Source organism: Oryzias melastigma, linkage group LG19 (assembly GCF_002922805.2).
Source record: "Oryzias melastigma strain HK-1 linkage group LG19, ASM292280v2, whole genome shotgun sequence".
Taxonomy (NCBI): Eukaryota; Metazoa; Chordata; class Actinopteri; order Beloniformes; family Adrianichthyidae; genus Oryzias; species Oryzias melastigma.
In genome coordinates this window covers 13367985-13392611 of record NC_050530.1, presented here as the reverse complement: position 1 = coordinate 13392611, position 24627 = coordinate 13367985, and the positions used below count along the sequence as shown (strand labels likewise).

General features: G+C 38.7%; 2 protein-coding genes across 4 annotated transcripts; both read right to left on the bottom strand.

Annotated features, from left to right (window-relative positions):
* Nucleotides 1-939: 939 nt before the first annotated feature.
* On the bottom strand, nt 940-11842 carry glud1b (glutamate dehydrogenase 1b). The gene is made up of 13 exons (XM_024285719.2): nt 11238-11842; nt 8029-8109; nt 7878-7933; nt 7513-7576; nt 6364-6458; nt 5276-5455; nt 4107-4244; nt 3851-3988; nt 3679-3759; nt 3459-3582; nt 2252-2343; nt 2016-2078; nt 940-1903 (listed from the first exon to the last, which is right to left on the bottom strand). Exons 1-13 carry the CDS (start codon nt 11632-11634, stop codon nt 1784-1786), a joined length of 1629 nt encoding a protein of 542 aa, XP_024141487.1. The 5' UTR covers nt 11635-11842; the 3' UTR covers nt 940-1783.
* Nucleotides 11843-18749: 6907 nt separating this feature from the next.
* epas1a (endothelial PAS domain protein 1a) lies at nt 18750-24543 on the bottom strand. Of its 3 annotated transcripts, none has more exons than XM_036217094.1 (9): nt 22881-23016; nt 22668-22764; nt 22224-22462; nt 22072-22156; nt 21881-21981; nt 21637-21800; nt 20565-20671; nt 20324-20492; nt 18750-19645 (listed from the first exon to the last, which is right to left on the bottom strand). In XM_036217094.1, exons 3-9 carry the CDS (start codon nt 22455-22457, stop codon nt 19582-19584), a joined length of 924 nt encoding a protein of 307 aa, XP_036072987.1. In that variant the 5' UTR covers nt 22458-22462; nt 22668-22764; nt 22881-23016; the 3' UTR covers nt 18750-19581. The 3 variants fall into 3 exon arrangements, with proteins under 3 accessions (XP_036072987.1, XP_036072986.1, XP_024140779.1); XM_036217093.1 differs by lacking the exon at nt 22668-22764 and adding an exon at nt 24328-24543 and having other exon boundaries at nt 18752-19645; nt 22881-23047; XM_024285011.2 differs by lacking the exons at nt 18750-19645; nt 22668-22764 and adding an exon at nt 24328-24543 and having other exon boundaries at nt 20320-20492; nt 22881-23047.
* Nucleotides 24544-24627: the final 84 nt, after the last annotated feature.

The following is a 24627-nucleotide window of genomic DNA, read 5'->3' as shown; positions in this document are numbered from 1 at the left end:
TTAGTGCATGTGCAGCAGAGCTGTTGTGATGTAAAGAAGATCATTAATTCAATCAGAGTTTGTCTGTGACAGTTTGATTGACAATATTTAAAAGGAAAAATACTCAGAAATGCAAAAACAAAATTATTTCTCATTACATTTGGTCTCTTTCAGATGAAACACCAAATCTCCTGAATATCGTCAATGCAAATTTGTCCTCTGTAGAGGATGTTTCTACACCTGATCTGCATTCTACTGAATTAACTCTTTTTTGTATCTACACAGGACATTTGGAACTTTTCAATGATATCATATATGAAAAGGGAGAGCTCTGTGAATAATAGTTTTTGGTAGATTAAAAAAATGTGACTGGACTTTTTTTTTAGTGCACTATGGACTGATAGCATCTAGGTCCAATGGTTTTCTGCTATGTTTACAATTCATTCTGATTGGTAAGTTGCTATAGCTGACCAAGATTATGACCAAATGAACAATACAGTATTAGATAGGATGGAAAACTGTGACTTTCTTTGATGTCTTTAAAATATTTGCAATCTTACATTTACCTTCTAACTACTGGTTGTAGCTCATTGTAACAACCACTGGCAGTACTGTTGATCTACAGGGTGCAACTGGACAATTTTGGTTGGAGAGGACGGGATGTTCCTGAATATTCTAGGCATTTTTGGGAAAGAGAAAGGTCCGTCTCTTGTGTTTTTAAGAAACCAGATAGAAAAGGAGGAAGGCTTAAAGTTATTTTATCATTGTGTTCATGAAATACTTTTCTGATCTAATTCATCAGATTTGTTTTTGATGGTAAACATCAGTTTGAAGCAACATTTCAACATTTTATTTGATGTAACCAACAGAAAAGGTCAGAATTTGAATTAAACTTCTAAAATATAAAAGCATCAATTCAGCTTTAGACTGACTTTCTTTGAAGAATCACACAAAATAAAATGCAGTTTTTGAACAGTTTATTGGTTTTCCAAAACAAAATTAAGAAAAAAAAAATATATATTTTCCTCCAAAAGAACATTTGAAGCTGAATAACAGGACGGATAGAAGAAAACAGGGGAGGGGGGATCACAGTGTGACCTTGCGCCCATCTCTGCTCCTCTTTCTCAGCCAGTAGAGCAGTTAGGGAGAAGCTGCGCGGAAGCTAATGGGAAAGATAAAAAGAAGGAAAACGTAGGGAAGAAGGAGAGCATCCACCCACATCCACCCACAGTACAGTAAAAACACGGAAGAAAATAGGAGTCCTAAAAGTTTGAAACTCCACTGCTGAACTTGACACCAAGATAGAGGACAAACTAAAGTTCCTATCTATTTTTTAATATTAAGTTACGTCTAAACTTCTTTAAATTAGTTTAGATTAAAGTGGCCTTTTATCTTTTCATTTAAAGTAGACTTCTTTCTGCAATAAGGCAACTGTAGTGGTGTCAACATAAACAACTGCAACGAGAAGGTCACACATGCGCCCTGCAAACAGGAAGAATGCAGAGAACATGGCTATTCCACAATATCAGAAACATTTGACTGACGGCTGGAGGGGGCGGGACAAATGTCCTGGACTTTCCCTGCTTCAGGCAGAAGTGACTACCTCGACGAGGTGCGGAAACATAATGGTAGCACAACGATTACAGAATAAACACCAGGCCGGCTACTGAGCCTATGAGCAGCGGTAAACAGTGATATGTTCTGAGGGCTGGTTTACAATGTGGAGGGAAGCAGGGCAATGAGGAGGGGGTGTAGCTGGAGGGTAAGGAGGAAGGGTGAAGCAGTGCAGGTCTGGATGAGACATCTATGTGAAGGTAAGCCCCGCCTCGTTGTAGACTTTGAAGACCTTCTCGATGGCGTTGACGTACGCCGCCGTCCGCAGGTCCAGACCCAGGTTGTACTTGCTGGCTGTGCGCATGATTTGCTGCAAAAAAGAGGCTCAAGTTAGACGAGTAAAGTCCAAAATAAGGCCGTCGAGTCCTGACTAAACTATTATTATCCACATAGTGCAGCAGGTTGGTGCAAAAGTGACTTACTCGTGCAGATCGCTCCATTGTGTAGGCCAACCCAGAGTGTACAATGTCCTTCTCAGAGGCACCCTGTGACAGGAATTCTGATTAAAACTGCTGGACAAATAGTTTTTTTATTTGCCAAATCAAGAAAAAGTCACTAACTTTTTCTAAAATTACTTAATTACTTCTCACCAACTATACAAGTCAAATAGTAAAATACATTTTTATTTTTTTGTTTGACGATTTTAGACGTTACTCACAGCAACTCGGGCCTGGAAATCAGCGGTGGGTACGATGGGGATGGGTCCTCCCTGCTTCCCAAATTTTCTTTCTAAGCTTTCCTGGACGGACACTGAACACAGACGGATGGCGTTATGGAGAGGTCACGCCACAGGAAACAAACACACAACAAAACTAATAATAGAAAACTATTGGGAGACACTAAAAAAAACAACTGGTAGTTATTTATTAAAATTAAAATTAAAGTATGACCAAAACATCAAAAATGTTTATCTAGTTTAGGGTTTGAGACTATTTTTTAATGTGTGGAACTGTAAGAATTGGAGTACAAATAAAGATCTTCAAAAACTATCTTTTTTTGATCATGACTCCATAAAACAAAACTAATGGAGCATTCTTGATACTTCCAGCAAACATCTATGATCAAAGTTGTAAATCTTTTTAAAACTTGTAAACAGTCAATAAGCCATAAAGAACCACAAAGGAAGTAAATTAATTTAAAAGTTTAGCACTCACAAAAAGATATGTGACAAATAGAAGAAAACTGTTGAAAAATTAAAACTTTGCTATATTTTTTTACTTGAATTATTTCATAAAGTTAAGAAACATATGTGGTTTATTTAAAACTTTTTTTTTCATTTTGTCATGGTTTAACTCATAAGAACTCTCAGTGATATCAATGTAACAGAAAAATATATGAAATGTTGTGGTATATCCCACATAATTTTCACTTTAAGGACAGTTTGTTTTTGTTTTTTTACGGGTTAAAAGATTTTTTAAGCCTTTTCTTTTTCCACACAGGCAGTATTCCCCGGGCCAGTTCAGGTAATGTAAACTCAATTTGTAAATCTTTTTAAACACTTCTCAAAACTCTAAACAAAGTGCCGGAGCTCCTCTTAGTCTGATAAACACACAGCATGTGTTAGAACATCGAAAAGAAACATTTATGACCCACAACCCTCATTTCTGTCCAGTTTTTCCTTTGAAAAAAGGCAAATAAAAACTGAATGTATGAATAATAACTCTTAAAAACATTTACACAATGTAAATATCCTTTTCTGATGTTAAATTAGTTTATTAAAAACCTATTTTAGTGCGGGAGAGTTTGGAAAAATAGTCTTTTTTATGTGGGTATGAATGCTGGGATTCTACAATTAAAGTTTGTCTTTAGTTGTTCTGTATTGTTGAAATATTTAGGAGGATTTTAGAAGAATTGTCAGTGCTTACTGAGAAGGTGGTAGTTTGAGTCCCTCTCATATTTGAAGGTCAGCCTTCCATAACTGACATGGTTGAGATTCTTCAGCCATTCAAAGTAGGACACCGTCACACCGCCGGCGTTCAGGTACATGTCCTGTGGAGAGAGCCCCACATCAGTGAGATCCATCCCTCCGTTATTGGGTTGAATTACTGTCTTTCTTGAAGATTTGTTTTGAAATAAGAGACTCACAGGAATAACCATGACATTATTCTCCAGGAAGATCTTGTCAGCACCCGGGGTGGTGGGACCGTTAGCACCCTCAGCAATGATCTTCCCAGAAAAGGAGAAACAATCGTGTTTACTTTTTGCTCATTCGTATAAAATGCCTCAAAAACTTCTCGATGTGAATCTCCACATTCACCTTAGCCTTGATCCTGCCGGCGTTGTTGCGCGTGAGCTGCTTCTCTCCAGCAGCAGGGATCAGGATGTGGCAGTCGGCCTCCAGAATGTTCCCTTCGTAGGGTTTGGCTCCCGGGAAACCCACGATGGTGCCATGTTGCTGTAGACAGAGAGGCAGCGCTAAGATTAGGATTTTTCCCCAAAATACTTTGTAGATTGACATTTGATTGAGAAAAAGAGATAAAAACTGAGCTGAAAGTTAGAACAGGGATGTGTACCAGTTTGTAGTCCTCCAGCTGTTTGGGGTCGATGCCGTCTGGGTTGTAGATGGCTCCGTCGATCTCGCCGATACCGACGCATTTGGCACCAAACCTGTGAAGGTACCTCATGGAGTGAAGACCCACGTTACCAAAGCCCTGTCAAAAGCAAAGCACAGTAAGTCATTAAACACTTTACAGTTGAAAGTGGCTAATTCCAATGAAAAGTTTACATAAACGCACGTTTTATGGCTTCTGAGTTCAATGCGCAATTAAACAGTAGAAAAAGAGGAAGTAGCCCCTCTCTGCTGGTGTAGTGTGAATATCATGAGCTATAAGCACGTTCAAGAACGTGTTACGACGTGCTTATAGCTCATGATATTCACACTGGCTTAAGAAAAATAGTCACGGCAGTAAGAAAGTTGAGTGTCTAAACTCTCCTACTGTACATACTTGAGATCTGCTCTCCAGTCTCACTGATATATCTCTGCAGAATCCTAATCTCAGCCCTGCATAATCCTCAAACACATACAAAAGGATTAGCTTTCTGAAAATCCTTGTCCTGATTCAGCTGTTGTCACGACTTTTGCTTCTCTTAATGCTTATCCGACCATAAAAACACTCTTCAAGTGCTTTCTTTTAGAAAAAAGAAAAACAGTTTCTTTGATAGTCGCAGGAAGAATAAAGCGAGAGGGTGTCACAGCAACCCTGCAAGGAAACAGGAGAACACGTGAATGCCGCTGATGAGGGGAGGAAATCCACTGAAACACCCTGAATGAGTCATAAATATCAGATTGCAGAGTTCTAATAAAAACCTGTTATTATAGAGGTATTTCTAAGAGGACGGTGTTTGTGCGACATAAGGAGTTGTCATGTGACACAAGGAACTGAAACATGCAAGACTGCTCTTTCTGTGACTTTCTGTCTTCACACAGCAAGTTCTTCATTCACAGAATGAACGCCTTTCTAAAAAGAAAGTGTTTTTTTTAAGTCATTAACTAAAGTCAGAGTTTAGCTCACTACAGTCTGCACGCTTGACACGATCCGAGCTACAACAGATGGCACTGCTTTGATTAAGACGCAGCTCTAAAACCCCCGCGTCATAAACTTTAATAAAGTTTTAAATCCTCTGAGGATTCAAGTGTTTCTGTACGACAGCGGGACCGACTCTACAAGGGGGTGTTTCACACCTGAATGACAAAGGTCTTGTCTTGGAAGCCGGGAGTTAATCCCAGCATGCTCATGTAGGACGCCTCGTTGATGAAGTTCTCGATGCCGTGGAAGACTCCACGACCGGTGGCCGAGATGCGTCCGTGGATTCCACCCTGGCTGATGGGCTTTCCGGTCACACATGCGTGGGCGTTAATATCCTGCAAACATATGCAAAGAGAATCATGGGAAATATTGTTATTGTCATGTCAGAATAAAACATCTTAAACTGAAAAAATGTGAAAAAATCCTCAACACATTTACTTAAAGTCAAAGATATATTATTAAATTTTAGAATAACTTTTTTTTGCAGCTCTCATGAGTTTATTTATATTTTGTCAGCACTTCCAGCATGTGCTACAGCTGCCTCGCATGTAGCAGTATCTGGTGTTGTGCCACCTGACCAAAGAGCAGCTAAACAAAGGTCAGCACAAAATACCCACAAGCCCTCTGCTCTCAATACCCAACAGTGGAATGTTTCCCATCATCCTGTGAGGGTTTGCAGGAAGAAAACATAAAAGATAGAAATTATTCTAATAAAATATACGGTAGTCAAATAATATAAATAAATATTCATGTGTGAGCTTTATGTGGAGTTGAACCATGTTTTTCAGGAAAATAACTGACTCTGTGTTGATGAGTTAAAAGGTGATTATCTTGGTGAGTTAGGACTTTTCATTGGAAAAATAGAACAGGAAGATGTTGGAAAACTTTAATATCCATCTAAAATGCTGATTAAGAAGTGCTGGATTTTTACTTTTAACTAAATAACTAGAATAATAAACAGTTTCTTTGGGATCAGCACAAAAAAAAAAAAAAATCCTGTTTAGTCCATTTCTACTGGACAGTGATAAACGGAGAAGATTTTTTTAAAAAAGGAGAAACTCTCAGGCCTGAATGTGAAAGCGGTTTTAAAGAGAGGAAGAATGTCTCCATAGTTGTCTGGGAAGGGAGGGGGTAGGAAACCATTGCTCATAGTTTGAACGTGACTCACTCCTCCCTCTCAATCTGGCCCGTTTCAGACTAAACTGCGGCCGTGGCAGACAGGTTATGGGAGCTTCAAACTCACGGTGTGTGCAATGGTGTTGGCGTATGTGTCGGCGATCCAGGACATCTCCCTCTCGCCGGTGCTCATGTCCGGTGCAGGGACGTCGATGCCAGGTCCTGGTCAACACAAAGGTGGAGAGGGAGGGAGGGGGTTAAGCAATTTGTGCAGGACAGCTGACGACTGCACGTCTCAGACTGTTGATCTCTGTGTCAACGTCCTGCAGGAGAAACACGGCCAGGCCGCGATGGAAATGCGAGCACCCAGCCCGGTGCCCTTGTGTCATGCATATGTGCCCCCCCTCTGATCTAAAACGAGAAGTCGGCATGCAGAGAAGCCAGTGACGTAGAGGAAGGGGGAACCTTGTATTCTTGAAATTGAAAACCTCAGCAAATGTTGCAAAAAATGCTGATAGGTAAACAAGCTTGGGAGTCAAATATTTACAAGAAAAAGACATTCAGTACAGACTAAAGTTAGGTTCATAGTATTGACGGCCCATATCATAAATACATAACTTTAGTAAACACTACGACTCTACTCTGAAAATTAATTATTCTCCATAACTGCCAATTATTTTTTAACACTTCAAGCACATTCAGTCTTTCTGTTTCAAACTCGCACATATGTTACACATTAGTTTGACTCCGCCTCCCCATTCATCTTCTCCACTTAGGTGAAAAAGATGTTTACACCACTGGTTTGCTTTTCCAGATTTTTTTTTTTTGCTACAAAGGAAAAGGTAAACATAGTTTGAATCAGCTGCATTTATTTAGAAATGCATTGTGTGTGAAAATAAATGCAATAATGTTAAAATTCATATAAAACATAGTCTACAAGGATTACTATAAGATCTTTTAAAATTATTTAGCCTTAAAGCACCGTCATGGTGTCTAAAAAGAATGTTTTCTAGTTTTTAAATACAACTTCTATCCTTCTTCCTTTCATTTTGTCTAATCTCCTCTGGCAGGAAGAAACACACCATGGGCTCACCCATCCTGAACAAACAGGCCAGAAAACCACGGGAAACACGCCTCCCTTAATGGAAAAATACAAACCTCATCCCTTTACCCAAAAAAAAAAAAAAGAAGAAGAAATCACAAGAAATCAAGCCACACCCACTGTGAAATTACATCCCTTTAAGAGGAAAGCAACAATCGGTACTCAGAGACTTACCGATGAAACCCTTTTTGGCCAGCTCAATAGTGAATCTCCTGGTGATTTTTTCCAGCTCATTGTCCTGCAACAAAATTGTATATTTTAAGTAGAATCATAGCAACAAGTCAGACATTTTCTCCATAGTAAACCAAACTAAACTCCACAAATGAGAGATCATGAGACTAAACACATTTTCTTTCTAATGTTCCTTCATATAATAAAAAAACAAAGCTATGAGGAAGTTTATCATCTCTCAAATTGCTTCCAGGTTTATTTGAGGTTCTGTTTCTGCATTTCAAGTACTGCAGCAGTCATTTAAACACGCCTGTGCATGGGTGTGGGATCGCGTGAGGGAAGGAGGAAAGTTGGCATCCGATGCTTACGGAATAATTCTTGGGGTTGATTTTAACTCCAGCTTTGGCTCCACCAAATGGCACATCTGGAAGAGGATACAATTATTTAGGAAAAGTATGAAAAAAAAAAAGTTTATTCCTTTTTTAGTAACAATCAGATTATTTTTATATTAATACACACCAACAACAGCACACTTGTAGGTCATCAGAGAGGCCAAGGCTTTCACCTCATCCACAGACACGTCTGTACTGTAGCGGATACCTGCAGAAACAACAAAACCAGACAATCAATACAAAACGCCTTCAACTTAAAAGGAAAAAAACATTCATCTAAATATTGTCAATTATAATCTCTCTAAATGTACTAAGGAAGGTTAATGCATTGAACAGAGAAGGGAAAACATGAACAAACAGTTGTGGCACCCTCATTATGCTCCTCAGCCTCTATAAAAATAATGGGCGGGTGGAGACCGAGCTGGCCAATCACAGGCCTCCACTTCCAGCCCCTACCCTGGAGCTACAGTCATACGTTCCTGTTGTGTGACGTTTACTACCGTTACTGTAGTAACATACGAACCACTGGACGTGATCATAAAAGAGGGCTACGCATGTCAAACGGATCGGCGTCGTTGGCGCAGAGCCTGCGTGAGGGAGACTGAACAGCCATACCAGAAATAGCCCTTCCAGGGTTACTTTCACAGAGAGAAGCCAAGGGCACACACCCCAAAGAGGAGACTGATTTCTGAGAAAAACTCTCCATCATGTGTGCTATACGATAACTTCAGGTTCAGCCTGCTAACTACTGTCAAATTACAGCAGATCCATCCGTCCAACACAAGCTATAATTGCTGCAGTATTAAATTACATAATGATTGTGCACATGGAAAGATGAAACATTCTGGGTAGCTGCTTTTAAACTCCTGCTTCTATTCAGTAATCAAAAATTAAATTCCACATTAAGAGGGGAAAAAGGCCAGATTTCTGGAGAAAAATCGCACACAAGCATGCTTTTGTCCACCCAACCATCTTCCTACCACAGCAACAAGAACCAAAACAATTATGTAAACACATTCCTTTAAAATGGCGAACAGAAATCGAGGGGGGAAACACTAGTTCACAATGAAGTTAAGAGTTCCTGTTTCTACAGCAGTCAGGACTGAAAGTGAAACGCAGTGATGCCCAGGAGCTCCTTTACAGCAAAAGACAGCAATTATGTCAAAAAAGTAGCTCTAAAATATGTTTCTTGGATGTTACTCTAATTTGTGCAAGACTTCAATGACTGAACATAATAGACTGAGGTAATAGGCAGCAAGTAGAGCAAGATTAGCTGGAAAACTAGCAGGGTGAGGAGCAGGGTTGGGCAGCCCTGCAGAATCAGCAAATAATGATTGGATTGTCTGTTAGGGATACTTCAAACTAAAGTAGAAAAGCAACTTCCAGAGATGGATAAACACTAGTCCTGATAGATATTACCAGTGAAAAGCAATCACAAACATCCACAGTCAAATAAGCAGCCTTTTATCTTTTATGTAAAAAGAAGTTTGTTCATTCAAGGCTCAGTTTGTCTAGCCATTAAAGTCAGGGGTTTCAAGAGCAAAAACAGCTTTTGCACTTTGCAGTTTGATCCTCATGCAGACAAGGGTCTGCACTCAGTATCAATGATTAATCCATCTGAAAGATAACAGCTCGTGTAGCCGTCCTATTATTCCTGATGAATCAGACTTTGCCGCTGCACAACCAGAAACTAATGAAGCTGGACATGAAAAGTGCCTGCTTTGCTACGTTTAGACCAAGCATGTCCAAAGTCTGGCCCCTGTTCACATTTCCAGAAATAATTTGCATTCCCCAGCACTTACAAAAAACTGTGTACGATGGCTAAATTACATTTTATTCACCACAAAGAGGTACTACCAGATGAGACATGCTATGCAAACTGGTAAAGAACGGTGCAAAAAACTGACTAATTTTGATAAAAACAGTTATTTGCATTTGCTCTATGGGAAGAAATGAAAAGTATGCCTTTGCAATAAAATTCTTATTAAATAGTTTATTCAAATGTTATCAAAATAGTTCAAATAATGGCAGGCCCTGCAGATTCCCATATTAACAAAATTAGTCCAGTTTATAAAAAGTTTTGACACCCCTTATTTAGACGGATTAATCTGACCCACATCCTGCAGTAAGATAAAAATACTGTCAGGACAGCCAAATTCACAAACTGTATAAAAATTAATTTAAAGCTTTTTCAGGTAATTTGAAAAATGTTACCAAACAAATCAAATATTCACTCTTGACAGGATTCTATGTAGATGATTAAAACATTTTAGACTTTTTATGAGCTAAACAGAGACAGTAGGCTGTTATTGATTTAACATAAACATTTTTTAATGTTCTGGTGCACAGTGATGTCGATACCATCTCATATGCAGACATCAGCATCAATCTAATAACTGCCATCCGGATTACTTTTGTTTTATTTTATTTCGCCTCCCTAATCCTCTCCAACAAGCAGGTTTTGCAGGATTTCAAAGGCCTGGCACGCCCTACCCCACCTGTAACATGCTAGCAAATAGCTGTGTCTTTAAACACATACACCCCCATCCTACAGACTTCCACGCCTACTGGGCCTACTACTATACACCATCTTATCAGTGCTTTGATCTCATACAAAGCTAATTTTACTGAGAAATCAGTATGAGATTGAAAACTGTTGGAGATGTTGTTTTTTTATGTATAATTGTGAATGTAACATGATGTTTGTTAGCCTTTAATCGCTTGTAACATATTAAAACATATATATTTATAATTATTGCTTTAGTCCTCATCTTTTTAAGTCTGTGATTAATAGAAATAACCTCTGTAAATGTGTTTCTTTTTTCATTTATTCCCCTATTCCTTTTTTTCTGCGTTTTGATACTATGTATTGATTGTCAATTTTGTCAATAAAGTTTTTTTAAATAATGTTTGTTAGCAATGCATAGTTAGCATTAATGTAGAGATGCACGGTGGCATGCACATCCTCTGAAATTAGCCACCTGACCCCCTTTAGAATAAAGAGTAAGAGGAGTCCATCAAACTGAGTCTAAAAGAGAGAACTGGTGCACTGAATGTATTCTGAAGACAAAACAAACTGCTGAAGTTTGAGCGCTTTCTAAGCTAATCGTCGCCGCTACCAGTGAGCAGGAAGGTCATTGACATACAAGGGGAAACTACTGCTACCGTTCTCTAAGCCACGAGTTTTTATTTTCGCAAATGTGTGTTCAATTGCACTATTTTATCGTCTGTTAATAGCAAGTTGTTAAATGTTTTGACAAGCTAGCTTGACTGCTAACGGACGCTACATGTAGCTAAAGCTAGCGGGGAACAGAGGAGGGCTGACTCGGTTCTTACCCCCTTTGCAGGGTGTTCTGTGCTGGCTGTGTTGAGCGCGGTACCCCTCCACCACCTCCCACTCTCCGTTGTCCCTCTTGATCGGGAACGACACGCTCAGGACGTGGTTGCATGGCTTGATGATGCGCAGGATGCCCCGCACGCGATGTCTCTTCTGCTCGGGGGTTTCCCTGGTCTTCAGGTCCTCCACCAGTTTGTCCTCGACGATGGTGGCGCCGCGGTCAAAGAAGCCCTCGACCATCCTGAAGAAGTTGGGGTCGTCGGGCTCGTTGGCCGCATCGGCATAGCGACGGACCCGCATCAGAGACGACGACACGGGGAGAGCGGAGTCCACGCATCCCGAGGCCAGGGCACTGCCCGCAGAGCGGCTCAACAGTTCCCCAAAATACCGATACATGACTAAAACAAGAAGCTAACGATGTAAACGAGAAAAATAGAAAAGAACTAAACTACACGGAGGGGGTAGAATGAGAGACACAGCAGCTCCTCACCGTGTCCCGTCTTCTGGCCGAGTGGGAAATGTCACTCTGTGCCAGTTTGCTTTAAAAGGAGCACGAGCCAGGGAGCACCAGGATCTCCGCGAGGGAGGACGCACGCGGAAGAGGAGGACCAACAATGCACGCGCCGCTTGACAGCGCGCGCTCACGAGTTTGCTGCCAATCCAAAGACATTGTTATTCATAAAAAAATATATATGTAAAAAAAGGTTTTCCATCTTTAATATAAAATTGCTTAGCTTCACATTATTTAAAATAGTTTCAAACTTTATTTATTTATTTATTGTCACTATTGTTTTTAAACAATCATGGATTCTGCGTATTTTCACCATTTATAGCAGGTTTTTGCATTTTTTTCTTTTTAATTTTTTTTTTGTTATTTTAAACATTTTTTGGCTTTAAAAAAAACAAGCACATTTGCAAGTTGTGTCAATTATGTCTGCTTTCGAAGTTTTTCTTTCTTCTTGAAGATGCTTCAGCATTTTGACTGGGTTCAGTTTTCAGTATTCGCACTTTCCAGTTTATATTTATTACCTGCCTGTTAATACATAATTCAAATTCAAGACTATGTATACTAAAAATTGTATATACGTCACTTCCCCTTTAAATACCTAATCTGATAACAATTGCATTGAAAACATTTAGCATGCAAAGATATGTAATTTGAAATGATTATATTTGTGATGTAAACACAAAATGTTGGGCAGTTTTTGCGGCCTGTAACCTAGTGGGAAAGCTTGTAAACAGAGAGCTCTCAGTAATGGGAAGGGGGGCGGGGCTGTTCTGCGCTAACAGTCAACTCAGATACAAACTTCTAATGAACTTCTGACATTCTGCAGACATTGTCCAGGAAAACAACAATTAAAAAAAAAATTTGGCTACAGCATTATCATAATTAAAGGACCACTAAGAACGCTATTAAAATAGATCAAAAGATGATCAGAGTGTGTTTTTTTAACCTAACAAACAGTCTTAAACATTTAAACCTAAAAAACATGCTGTAAAATACATAATGTAAGGTTCAAAAGTATGTATTAATGTTCAGTAGACCAAATATGAACATCTGTCAACATCAGCAGGGCGCTGGCTCAACTCAGTGCAAATATTTGAACAACAGAAAACAGGTAAACAGCGAGAAGAAAATGAAAGCTTTACATTTTAGCAACTTCCCAGGAGGCAAGATTTTCTATTTAATATTTTAATATGAGGTGCAGATGTGGAGAAAAAATGCTTTGCATTCATGCTAAATATAAACAAATCTTCTATCTGTGGAGCGTGCAGTAGCATTGATTTGGGTGAGTCCTAGCCACCGCAGGCGAGCTGTTTGGTTTGACCAAAGGGTCTTCCCACGGCCTGCAGCCATCAGCGTTTCCATAATCTGCTCAGTGAGCAGCTGGGAAGGCCTGTCAAGTGGTGCATTAACTTACCTCATGGACGACAATCATTAATGAGGAAGTCTGTGCAAGTAAGTATAAGGTGCTGAATCATCTTGTAACAAAGAGAATATGGACTTTGTTTTTGGAATATTGCTTAAAAAAGGCACAAAACTTATTTATCTTTGGTGAAGTGAAAGCCTTTATCAGGCAGGAAGTGTTTTCTTGATCCACTTCTTTATATAGGAACAATAAATGTAATTGAGGTAATTAGGTTGCCTTTTATCCTCATTGGGAGGGAGCAGCGTGCATGCTGCATGAATGATTGTGGAGGATATGTCAGACTAAATATTGCAGTGGATTCACACCAGAACCTGCATGCAGAGGTTGGCTGGTAGTTTCTACGAGGTCGAGCTGAAGCAACACAAACAGGGTGGCTGAAATTGATTTGATCTGAGAAGTGCTGATTCAGCAGGAGTTGTGGTCTGTCAGTCACTTATTGTGGAGATGTGTGATGAATAGCAACATTTCAGTATGGAGTGATCCACGCGATATCCACAAACCTGCGTTTCAGGATGACTCTGTGTTCCAGTTTTATCTGCTCCCATCGCCGAAGCTCAAAGATATAGTGAAGTGGTGCAGCGATGTTGCTCAACATGTTATCATTTGTTTCCTGCACTCACACACAAACATGTACGCTTGCCGCCGTACGCAACGGAGTGCTGAGTTGGACTGAACGAGGCCCTGACCTGGACTTGTACCTGTGGACTCTGCACACCAGATAAGATTACCACCCATTTCCTGGGATGCAAGTACAAATACCCGCTCATATCCTCAACCATCAGAACAAATACACACTTACACAACACAGTGTGAAAAGCATGGAGGTCATGTTGTGTATGATTCTCCACACTAACTTTTAATAAACCTTTAATTAGACACAATAATAATATATAGAGTTCCAATCTGCTAATCCAATAGTGGCAGACCTTATCTCCAGGTTGCTTTGTTGTGTAGTTTTATCACCTCTGGAAACCAGGACAGCAAGCGGAGATTGTAGCTCTCTTGATGGAAGCAGAGAAAGTAGATGCTGCTGGAGCGTTCATATGTTTGGTCTTTGTTTCTTCTGGCTGATAAGCAGACAGCAGTAAAGATAAACAAAAGAGCTGAGCGTGCAACTCAAGCTACAAGACAATAGTTATTCTCTGCCCGAGCACTAAAGCCACACAAATTTGGTGATATTACAAATGCATTTGTAGCGGAAAAAATATCACTAAGAAACTTGTTTCTGTCTAATGTCAATTTTTTTGTCAGTTCTCTTTGTGTTCCACGAAGTACAGTTGTTTACAAAAGCTTTTTTTTCCATGAGTTGTGTATCCGTCTGTGTTCTTCAGTGCGTCCTCATTGACTTAAACGTTTGATTTTATTGCTGCGATTTTTTTAAGTCCCATTCTGATCATCTTTTGATCTATTCTAAAAGCGTTCCTAGTGGTCTTTTAATTATGGACATAAATTCTGCAAAGCAGAAAAAAATCATTAGAAATTTGCTTCTGAGTTGTGGGCGGGACTATTGGCACAAGTAAGCCTGCCCTTATGTCCCATCATCTCTCTCTTATGCTAGCTTACAGCCCCTCAAAACCCCAACTTAACATTACAGGTGCAACAAAAACATGGGGAGCAATACTGGAGCGATCCAGCTGTACAGTTTTCATCCTGATGCCAGCTCAGATGAGGAAAACAAAAACAAACATGGATCTATTTATCTGCAAGTGGACACTCTCCATGACTGTGTTGCTTCTAAAAGCATTTTCAACAGCATTCTATTATATGCTCTTGTTTCTTAAAGATTTGAATAAATAAGTTTGAGCTTAATTTTCTTAAATACGTCCTTCATAATCAGAAAGATGCCATAAGAACACGGCAAAAACATTTAAACACTATTTTCATTGCAAGTCTTTAAAACTCTCTTAAATGTCTTTTTCTGCTAATTTATTTGACATATTTCTAGCTAAGCATTTTTACTGAACGTTTTAAACAAAAGATATGCACAGCTTTTACACTGCAGTTTCTTTTACAGTTTCAGATTTTGAAAAACTTTAGACCAGTAATTTTACAGAATGCCAGGATGTCATTTGGACCCTTTTTTTAAATTAAAAGCCATTTAGAAGTTTTTTTTCTGTCTTTCTTTGTTTTTCTTTTCTTTTTTGGTTAATTATAGTTCTCGTATTTTTAGTGTTTGGCCACATAGAGCTGTCATATTAGATCTTAATCAGGACAGGACTGAGACAATGTAAGCATCAGGAGAGTAAAGAATTAAGTCATTTATCAAACTTTAGTACTCAAAAACCTCATCTGAGTACTTATTACAGTACTTGGTGTGTTTTTTTCTGTGTGGTATGCTTGACAATTTTTCTGTTTTTGAATGTCGTCTACAAAAATAAAAAAGGAACACATTATGTTTTGTAGATACAAAGAAAAATCATTTGAAGAACTTTGAACGGTTGTCAAAATCTTCTTGCATTGGACCAAAGAGGACCTGCGTTTCCTGCTTGCATGGTCCTGGTTATCTTTCATTTTATCTCCCCCCACTCTCCTCCCCTTTCTGCTTTCCTCATTCCACTAGCACACTTTGATTTATCTTTCCCATGTCAAATGGTGAACCCTCTAATGTCATTGGCTGCCTGCCTGACAACTCCCACCAAACCGCAGAGGTGTGGCCTGACAGCAGAGGAGAGCCTCGAAGTAAACAGGAGCCAGAACAACCGAGTCACATGGTGCTTTTCTACGTCAGCGGAGAGCAGAAAGTGGCTGCTGGTTCTGGGAAAGCTCTGTGTCTGAGTGTGCTTGTTCATTTTCGTGCAGATCCTCGAGTCGTCCTCGTCCTTCTGGACAGGCAGACAGTAGAGGTTCAGAGAAACACAGTCAATTAATCCTGGAAGGGAGCTCTCATGGTCAAATTTAACATTTCTATTAAAACAGAAAGCACACCAATCAACTTCTGCAACAATTTGCATCCTTTCTCAGAATTCCATTGAATGTTTTACTGGAAAATCTGAAGAACTGAAAGTTTCCTCTGAGTCGGGACTAATAATTAATGTGCTCCCTAATTGTCAAAGAAAAACATCTCCAAGGTCAGCTGTAATCTTTATCCAAGTCTGAACAAATGATGACAGAAGAGTGAGAGCTTGGAGTAATTTCAGTTCAATACAATAATCAATTCAGGAAGTGATAACTAAAGTTTATTACAAATTATTACAGATAATGTTCTTACAAACACTTACAAACAATAAAAGTTGTGATGTGTGTTTTCCAACAGCTCGAAACAGTCACTAATGAGTAAAAGAACAGTGAAATAACAAAAAAAGTCAACTCATAAAAACACTGGCGTAATTTATTCAACTTAATTCTTGTGTTATGAATGTTGGGATGTATATTTGAATATTTTTTTTTTTTTTTAAATTTGGGGGATAAATTGGCTTCAATCGAACCTAGTTTATTTTATTTTTTTAATAACCTAAAAAATAAGTTACTCCTTTTTTAACTTCGGGTTAAAAAACAACCTAACTTGAGTCATTTTTAACTGTAGATCTTTAGTGTGTAAAAACAAAGAGAATAGAGACAAAATATTACTTTATTTATTATTTTATTTCCAATAAAAAAGAAATGTTAAAAGTTATATTGTTGTTAGGCATGCAAATAATGTATGTTTAACGGTTTATAATTAATGCAAAATCTGTCTGAATATAAAAGTGCATTTTTTCCAAATGTTTTTTGATTTTTTTCAATACAGTTTCAGTATAAAATCATAATTAATGTAAACTGTGCAGCAGGCATGTTAAAGTCTAGATGCAAAGTAAAATTAATACAATATTTTATTTTCAGTGCTGCTTTTTTATCCTAAATGAGCTCAGATGTATATAAATGCTTAGTGTTTTACTGTAACATGAACCCACCTCTCCATGTGACGTTTCTGCTGTGAATGCAGAGACTGTAAATCAACACTAGATGGAGGAATTACACCATGGCGGCACATGAGAAAGAGCAAAATAGAAATGGATGAGAGCTCCCTGTGCTGATGACTCAACAAATCAATAAAAAACATAGAAAGTGTTTCTTAAAGTGTAAATACTTTAGATTTACTGCAAGAGTGACACCGTTAAGTGAAAGCGTTAGTAAGCCTTCAAGGATTTTTTAAAAATGTTGTTTAACTTTATTTTAATACAGCAAAGTTCTACTCTGCAGGATAAACGACACAGAATAGAATAGAATAGAATAGATTTATTCTGGAATAATATTCCTGCCTTTTATTATTCATAACTATGTTAAAAAATTATGGTTTTAAAGTTTTAAAAATTGGTATTCTGGAAGCTTTTTGGAGTATTTTGGCATTTACTAAGATTTTTTTAGGCTGTTTTGCTAACTGTTTTGGGTAAATTAGGATTTTTTTAGGTTGTTTTTGAGTTTAGATCATATGTCAGTTACATGCTAATTGTTTTGGCTAATTTGGGCTTTTTTCAGTTTTTTTTTTTTTCATTTTGGAGTTTGTCTAATCTTTCAGCGAAATGCTAGCTGTTTTGGCTAATTTAGGATTTTTTTTTAGGCTGTTTTAAAGTTTAGCAAATATTTCAGATACATGCTATTGACTAATTTAGGCTTTTATCATTTTTTTTCCATTTTGGAGTTTAACTAATAATTCAGCTAAGTGCTAGCCGTTTAAGCTAACCTGGGTTTTTTGTTGTTTTTAGGCTGTTTTGGCGTTTAGCTAATATTTTAGCTAGCAGTCAGCTCTAATGTTTTAGTTATCAGCTTCAGCATTTTCAGCTATCAGCTTCAATGTTTTTAGTTATCAATTTCTGTATCTTCAGCGGCCAACTTCAGCTTACAGCATTCCCACTAACATTATTGCAGGTAATGCTATATATCTATTTTGTAATTATGCTTCAAAGTTGCCTTTTTAAAGTTTTAAAAATGTACTCTTAAGGTGTTCAATAATTGTTTATTTTGTTCGGCCTGCAAACTAAAGTGTGTTTTAGATTTTGACAGCCCTGTTGTATACTATTATCCTGGTGTTGTTTGTTGTACTTTGTTTATGAGCCTGATGATCCAGGGGTAGAAACTCTCTACTCAAGACACAGATAAACAAGAGTCACAGAGGTTTTTTAAATGTTTTCTTGTGATGTTTGACATGAACCAGAGTAGAATTGCTGATTATAAACATGATGTCCATATGAATCATCTGCAATAGCAGCTTTTTGTGGAAAAGCTAATATACTCGAATATCAGCATTTTGGTTTGAGTAAAAAAGAAGTGGATTTTGAGAAGTGGTTTACATGTTCCTAATATGTGGGCAAATCATATTTTTAGTAGAATTTTGACACTCTAAGACCTAAGAGAGTCAAAACATTGGTAAAAAATATCTTAACAAGTAAGCTGGTTAATTAATTTAGTTTAAAAGCAACAACCACTAAAATTGGAACATTTATGGACATGGGATCGGTAAAAAAGATTGTTTTATTTGGTTTAAAACAGTAAAAGGGGATGCCGTTTTTTGTGTGTGTTTTAATAAACATGTCATTAACAAAAATTGCTCAATTAAACAATGCTTTGAAAAATTAAATAAAAATAATGTAAGAGGCTGCAAAATTAAACCAAAAATTGGGGCGACAAATGTGCGATTTAAGGTAGAATTTCACCAAAACACAACATTCAGATCTGATAAAAGGGTGCGGTAGTCAACAGTCAGAAATGGAGTTGAAGAGGTGATGATTTCCTACTCAAAACCACAAGGTGTGATGGCAGCAGGTCATGCAGGGGGCAAGGGTCATGGCACTTCCTCTATTCGCTTGTTATGGCATTTCAGTCGAAGCTTTTTTTTTCTTCTGCAGCTTAACTTTAACGCAACAAGCTGAACCGAAACTTTAGACATCATGGATGTGTGCGTGCAGACGCGGAGAGGTAAAAAGTTGAAGAAGTTCCCACGAGAACTTTCCTATTGGGTACTTTTGCTCAGGAAGCTGCGGCTTCGACTTGCGTCTACTCACATCTCCTGATCAGCAAAGTCTGTATATCTGTGTGCGCCGCCTCTGTAGACAACACGTGTCAGGTGGCCCAGAAGGAAACCTCACGGGAAGTAGGGTCAGGCCGGTGGAGGTCAAAAAAAAGTCAAGAGACCTGCTTATGTCAACACGTGATCGGTTACTATGCACCATCAACTGTCAGTCAACCACAGTCAACATCTAAACGCTTCCAGTCTTTGGTTTGAGTGATAAAAGTCAGACTGCTGCACCGATTATGCAACTGCAGGACTAAAAGTGAGAAGTGAAGAGTTGCTGTTAATTAAAAGTCTCAACAATAAGAGAAAGACTGCAAGGTGCTTTGAAAAAAGACACATTTTAATGTGGTTAATTCAACAAAAAGCGTCTAAAATTTCAAGGCAAGCAGCTTGCTTTTTGATCAGAAAATGGAGATGGAGTTTTCAGCTCAAGTATTTGTCAGTGGTTTGGTCCAAAGAGAGCTGCAGAGACGGCTCCTCCACTCCACTGTAACACACAAACACACATATTTTATTTTATAAAATTGCAAACACTTATTTTTAAGCTTCACAATTTTTCAAATAAGTAGTAGAAACTGTTGTGGGTTAGTGGCGGTACTGTGGTGTAGTGGGTGGCACTCTTGTCTTGCAGAGAGAAGGTTCTGGTTCAAATACCAGCTGGAAGCTTTCTGTATAGAGTTTCCATGTTCTCCTCGTGCAGTCACAGACTATCAACCTTCACCTAACATTAGCTGTGATAGGCTCCAGCATCATTGGGTTTAGAAAATGAATGAATGGTATTATGGGTTCTAATCACATGGTGAAAGTAGCAGTTCCCTAAAATTACTCATCCAACTTCCCCTGAGAGATTAATAAAGTAGAATTAAGCATTTTTTATTTATTGTTCGAATTTTTAAATAAATTAACATAAAATTGTAGAGAAGGAATGTAGATTAGAAAAAAGTAATGCATTTTTTAGCAATAGTAAACCACATTTAGCCTAAAATTCGGATTTTTTTTTAATTTAGTGAAACATTATGACCTAAACCAAAGTTTATGGATGTCTACACAGATGGATTTCAGAATATTGTGCAACAAATTTGTCAATCTAAAATGTTTTACTTGCTAGCACAGTGAAAATGAACCACTTTAATGTGGAGTTTTAATCCCGACCAGTAAACCTCACCTGAGCACATAAGTGACAGTCAGGATGCAGAGGGGCTGGTGAGTCACGGGTCTGGACCTGGAGGGTCGGCTGCTGGGGATGACGGCGCTGTGGCTTTCAACCCAGACATAACCTCCACCCTTCACCATCATCCTGTACTGACCGCTGACGGACTGGCTCTTTAAGCACACTGCAGAGGGCGAGAAGAGTTATAACAGGTGCGGGCAACAGAAGGTGCATTTGTGAGGGCTTCAACACTTGCAGTTCAGATGGTTTTTGTTCAGGCAGTTTGTGTCCAGTGTGTGACAGAGATCGTAGATGGAACGGCCCAGCAGCTCGTTGGGTCTGTAGCCTAAAAGAGAAGCCACTCTGGAAAACACACAGAAGGGGACAAAATTTAATATATAAAAATTTAAAGCAAAAATCATAATGTTAATATTTCTCTTTAACTGAAAATACATCACAGTAATAGGATGAAACAATTAAAAACGGGATCAACACCTTCCCATACAATAAATAATTTACAAGAAAACTCAAAATCTTCTCTCCATGTGTGATCTTTTCTTATACTTATGACATCCATATTACGTACTACTTCATAAACCTGTCATCATATTTCTATAACTATCCCATTGATATATATTAACTATCCTTCATCACGTTCCATCTGTTTTTCTGCCAATCTGTAGACGTCTGTCTCTCCCTTCACTGTGTCCAACATGTCATACAAGTCTCATATGTGCTTAGTTTGGCATTTACCACCTCCACCTTTATTTCTACCTTCACCACGTGTTACATCTCTATGTACCCGTCTGCTATCATCTGTCATCAAAGAATATCGTCTTTTTTCACCACCATCCTTACCCATCATTCCTCGTTACTTTTGCTTTCCTCGCCAACATCTCGGCAAAAGTGTGCCCCAGTCACCACATCCTCCTCTCTAGTACCAGCTTGGATCAGCGCGCCCATTTTAGTAATTCACCTTATCCATCCATCCATCCATCCATCTTCAGAGTCCACTGTATTCACAATTTTCGGGATCATATGGTTGCTGGAGCCTATCTAGCTACTGTTGGGTTTACAATTTGTCAGTTTGCGTCTACATTTTGTAAAGTAAGTTACTGAAAACATGTGAATAAATGCATTTATAAAAATACAACACATTTTAAGCACCTATTATTGTTGCCATTTGCATAATTTTTATCGTTTTATTTTTCCATGTTGCCATTTGCTGCAAATACTCTTGAGTAACAAGGAGGCATAAAAAAAAAAAAAAAAACTCCAAATCTGTCAATTTCTTTAAAATCATGTATGTGAGCTGTGAGTTGAAGCACCTTTGGTCGCAGTACGTGAACCTCATGTCCATGCTGTGCTGGCTGGTGAAGGTGTGAGTGCTGAGAAGGGTGTGTGAGAGGGGCAGAGGCCGGCAGGTGAGGAGGAAGCAGGACGCTGCAGACGAGGCCATGCACACCTTGGCTCTGCCCTGACAGTGCAGCACCTGGAGTCATGGCAAAAAAACGCACGTCAAACGGATTCAAAACTCTTCAGAACAGCAAAACCGTTGTCATTTCTATCAACCTTCCATGTGGCCGACTTGAGGTTAGCACTTCTCCCTCTGTGCGTCAGAGTGCTTTTTATCCTCATGACAAAATCTCTTTTCTGGCTGCACCAGACATCCTCTGAAAACAACAAAAAAAACCTACAGATGTACTGACGCTAGAACAAAGCACACACAGGAAACACAACTGATCTCCAGGAGTCTCACACACCTGCTGTCAGACGGAGGTTATGTCTGATTTCCTCATGATCGCAGGGATGAGTGTACTCAAAAATGTTGTGCCCCATCAGCTCCGTCTGACGGAAACAAACAGCAAGTTACTCCTGAAACTTCGATTTCTGTGGTGGAAAAATGTTTCCTCACCTGAGTCAAACCCATGTATTTGCTGACGTTGTCAGAGAGGAAGATCATGTCGCCCTCGGTGGACAAGACCATCACGAATCCCTCCATGACCCTCAGGTACATGTTCACCTCCTCTGATTGCATGAACGCCCAGCACTCCTTCTGCTCCACGTTTTGTCCTCCATTAAATCCCTCCTCCACTTCCAGTCCATGTTGAACCCATGTTGCATCCCCGGCTCCAGCATCTGTCTTCATGTTTTCTAATACATGGAAAACAGTTTTAAATTCTCAGTTTTTTGTGGGAAAATCAACAGAAGTTTGGTGTCTGAGTATCTTTTGCCCACATATGTTAGTTTCAGATTATGTGTGAGACTTCCTGTGATGCACTTTAGCAACAACAAGCAAAATGGAAAAAGCAAAGTGGCTCAGTTTACACAGATAAATAGTAGACCAGTCAGAATTTACTGCATCTCTTTGAAGTGAAGGCGTCTCAGTCTGCACATCTCCAACACAATCACTTCTTCTTTTGTCCTCCACCTGTCTGGTTCCAACATCACTGCATCTAAGATTTGCCTACTTTTAGTCAAACATCTCATTTACCTTCTAAAGTAAAACATTTTCGGCTAAAAAATGTGTAATTTCTCAAGCTAAGGTGGTTAAATCTCAGTGTTCTGCTACCTTTGAGCAGAGTGTGCATGCGGATGTAGCTGAGAGTCAGCCGGATGATGGAGGGTTTGTCCAGGTGAGAGCGGACAGAAGGCTGCAGGGGTAAGAGGCGAGACAAATCCTCGAAAACGTCCGTCTCCACTCGCCTCCTCTTTCTGGCTGCTTCTCGGCTGATTGCTCTGTGGAGAAGATATTAGTAGATCTAATAGTACATCGCAAAAGTGGCACTTAGGGACACAAATCAAGGCTTGTTTGATAAACTCAGGAATGCAACTGGAAAAGCTCAAATATGACCTATTTACTTACCAGATTATTTTATAACCGACTTTCTGCTTTTGTAAAATTGTGTTGTAATAATTTGTTGTGATAAATTTAACTTTGTGATTATATTTTACAATTTGAATTGAGCAGAAATCGGGCGTACCCATTGGATTGAGTTCTAATATGACCTTCATTCCAACGACTGACACAACTTTGCCTGTCTTTGTAAAGAAGGAAGTCCACTGGTTAGAAATGACAACCGCAGACTAAAAGACCGACTTCAAAAGGTCTCACTACAAAAAAGTGAAAGACGTGGTACACAAGAATTTCCCTTCAAACCAGGTTACAATTGACTTTAAGTCCAGATCCCATGACTTCACTTCAACATATCTTCATGTTTCTTTTTATGTTCATATTTTTTTATAGTTGCTACATTTTTTCTTCTTAGTTTATGAGATTGATCCAAACGAATATTAAAAAAAAATATTTTTGTTCCAAAATTAGTGAAGCAAAAATTGACCAATAAGGTGAAAGTATTTTGACTGACTTTTATGGTTTGCGGATGTATTTCTGTGTAAATGAACTAAATTTAATTCTAAATGTAATTTCCACCCTGATGCTGATCTCTGTACAGTGAAAAATTTTCTTTATTTAGCTGAAGTACAAAAGTGCATCTCATTGTTGACCAGGGGTTAATGAAAGGTCGAGTGATGGTCTACTTAACCCAGTTTGACCTCTATTAATGCATCAAACCACTTCTGCTCCAAATTTACCTTAATTTACTACTTTGGACTTGAAAGTAAAAATATATAGTTATATTTTAAGTGCTGGAAATATTTTTAGGCAGTAAGGGGTTAATCACGCCTACTGAGCCCCAAAAACAGTAAAATTGACCAGATTGGTACTTAAACACATTTGAGTCCGAAATCGTTTATTAGTTTAAAATGTTGATTTTAGAAAATAAATTAAATCTAAAACTATAGAAATTAATTAATTTATAAACTTTTTTGGTTTAATTTTAATGACACTGCACTAAACTTTCTCCAAAAAAAAAAAAGATGTGCAGAATTTCTCAATCCATGAGGAAGCATGTTATTTTTTAACCCCCAGATCCCAGCTGATTCTGTTGCATTAATACTCTATTAAATATTGACTTTTTGTGCTTTTAATGGATAAAAAAGAAAGAATTTGCATTTACCTCTTTTTCTCCTTGTCAGCTGTCATCATGTTGGTCTTTTTCTGGTGCTCTCTGGCTCAGGAACGATGACGTTTGCGGCACAATCTGGAGCCTACATTTTCGCCGCATCACAAACTGTCATCGGAGAGGCGATTAGCGGTGCCAAATGTCACAAGGCGAGCGCTTCCCATCAGCGCAGATGATCTGGACGGACTCCAAGCGAGCGATTCTTCTCCCCCCCCTGCATGCAAATCACCTACAGGCCTCCAAAACTGAGTGCAGTGATAGGTCAGAGAGTCAGGAAAGCATCACTCTCTTTCC

Excerpts from the sequence above, each read along its gene's own strand:
- glud1b (XM_024285719.2), bottom strand. The coding sequence starts at position 11,634 with ATGTATCGGTATTTTGGGGAACTGTTGAGCCGCTCTGCGGGCAGTGCC. Across the intron at positions 8,110-11,237 it reads CAGAACACCCTGCAAAGGGG|GTATCCGCTACAGTACAGAC; the intron begins GTAAGAACCGAG and ends TTGTTTCTGCAG. Across the intron at positions 2,079-2,251 it reads ATTTCCAGGCCCGAGTTGCT|GGTGCCTCTGAGAAGGACAT; the intron begins GTGAGTAACGTC and ends TTCCTGTCACAG.
- epas1a (XM_036217093.1), bottom strand. The coding sequence starts at position 24,356 with ATGATGACAGCTGACAAGGAGAAAAAGAG. Across the intron at positions 22,463-22,880 it reads CATGCACACTCTGCTCAAAG|AAAACATGAAGACAGATGCT; the intron begins GTAGCAGAACAC and ends TCCATGTATTAG. Across the intron at positions 21,801-21,880 it reads TCAAGTCGGCCACATGGAAG|GTGCTGCACTGTCAGGGCAG; the intron begins GTTGATAGAAAT and ends CCATGACTCCAG.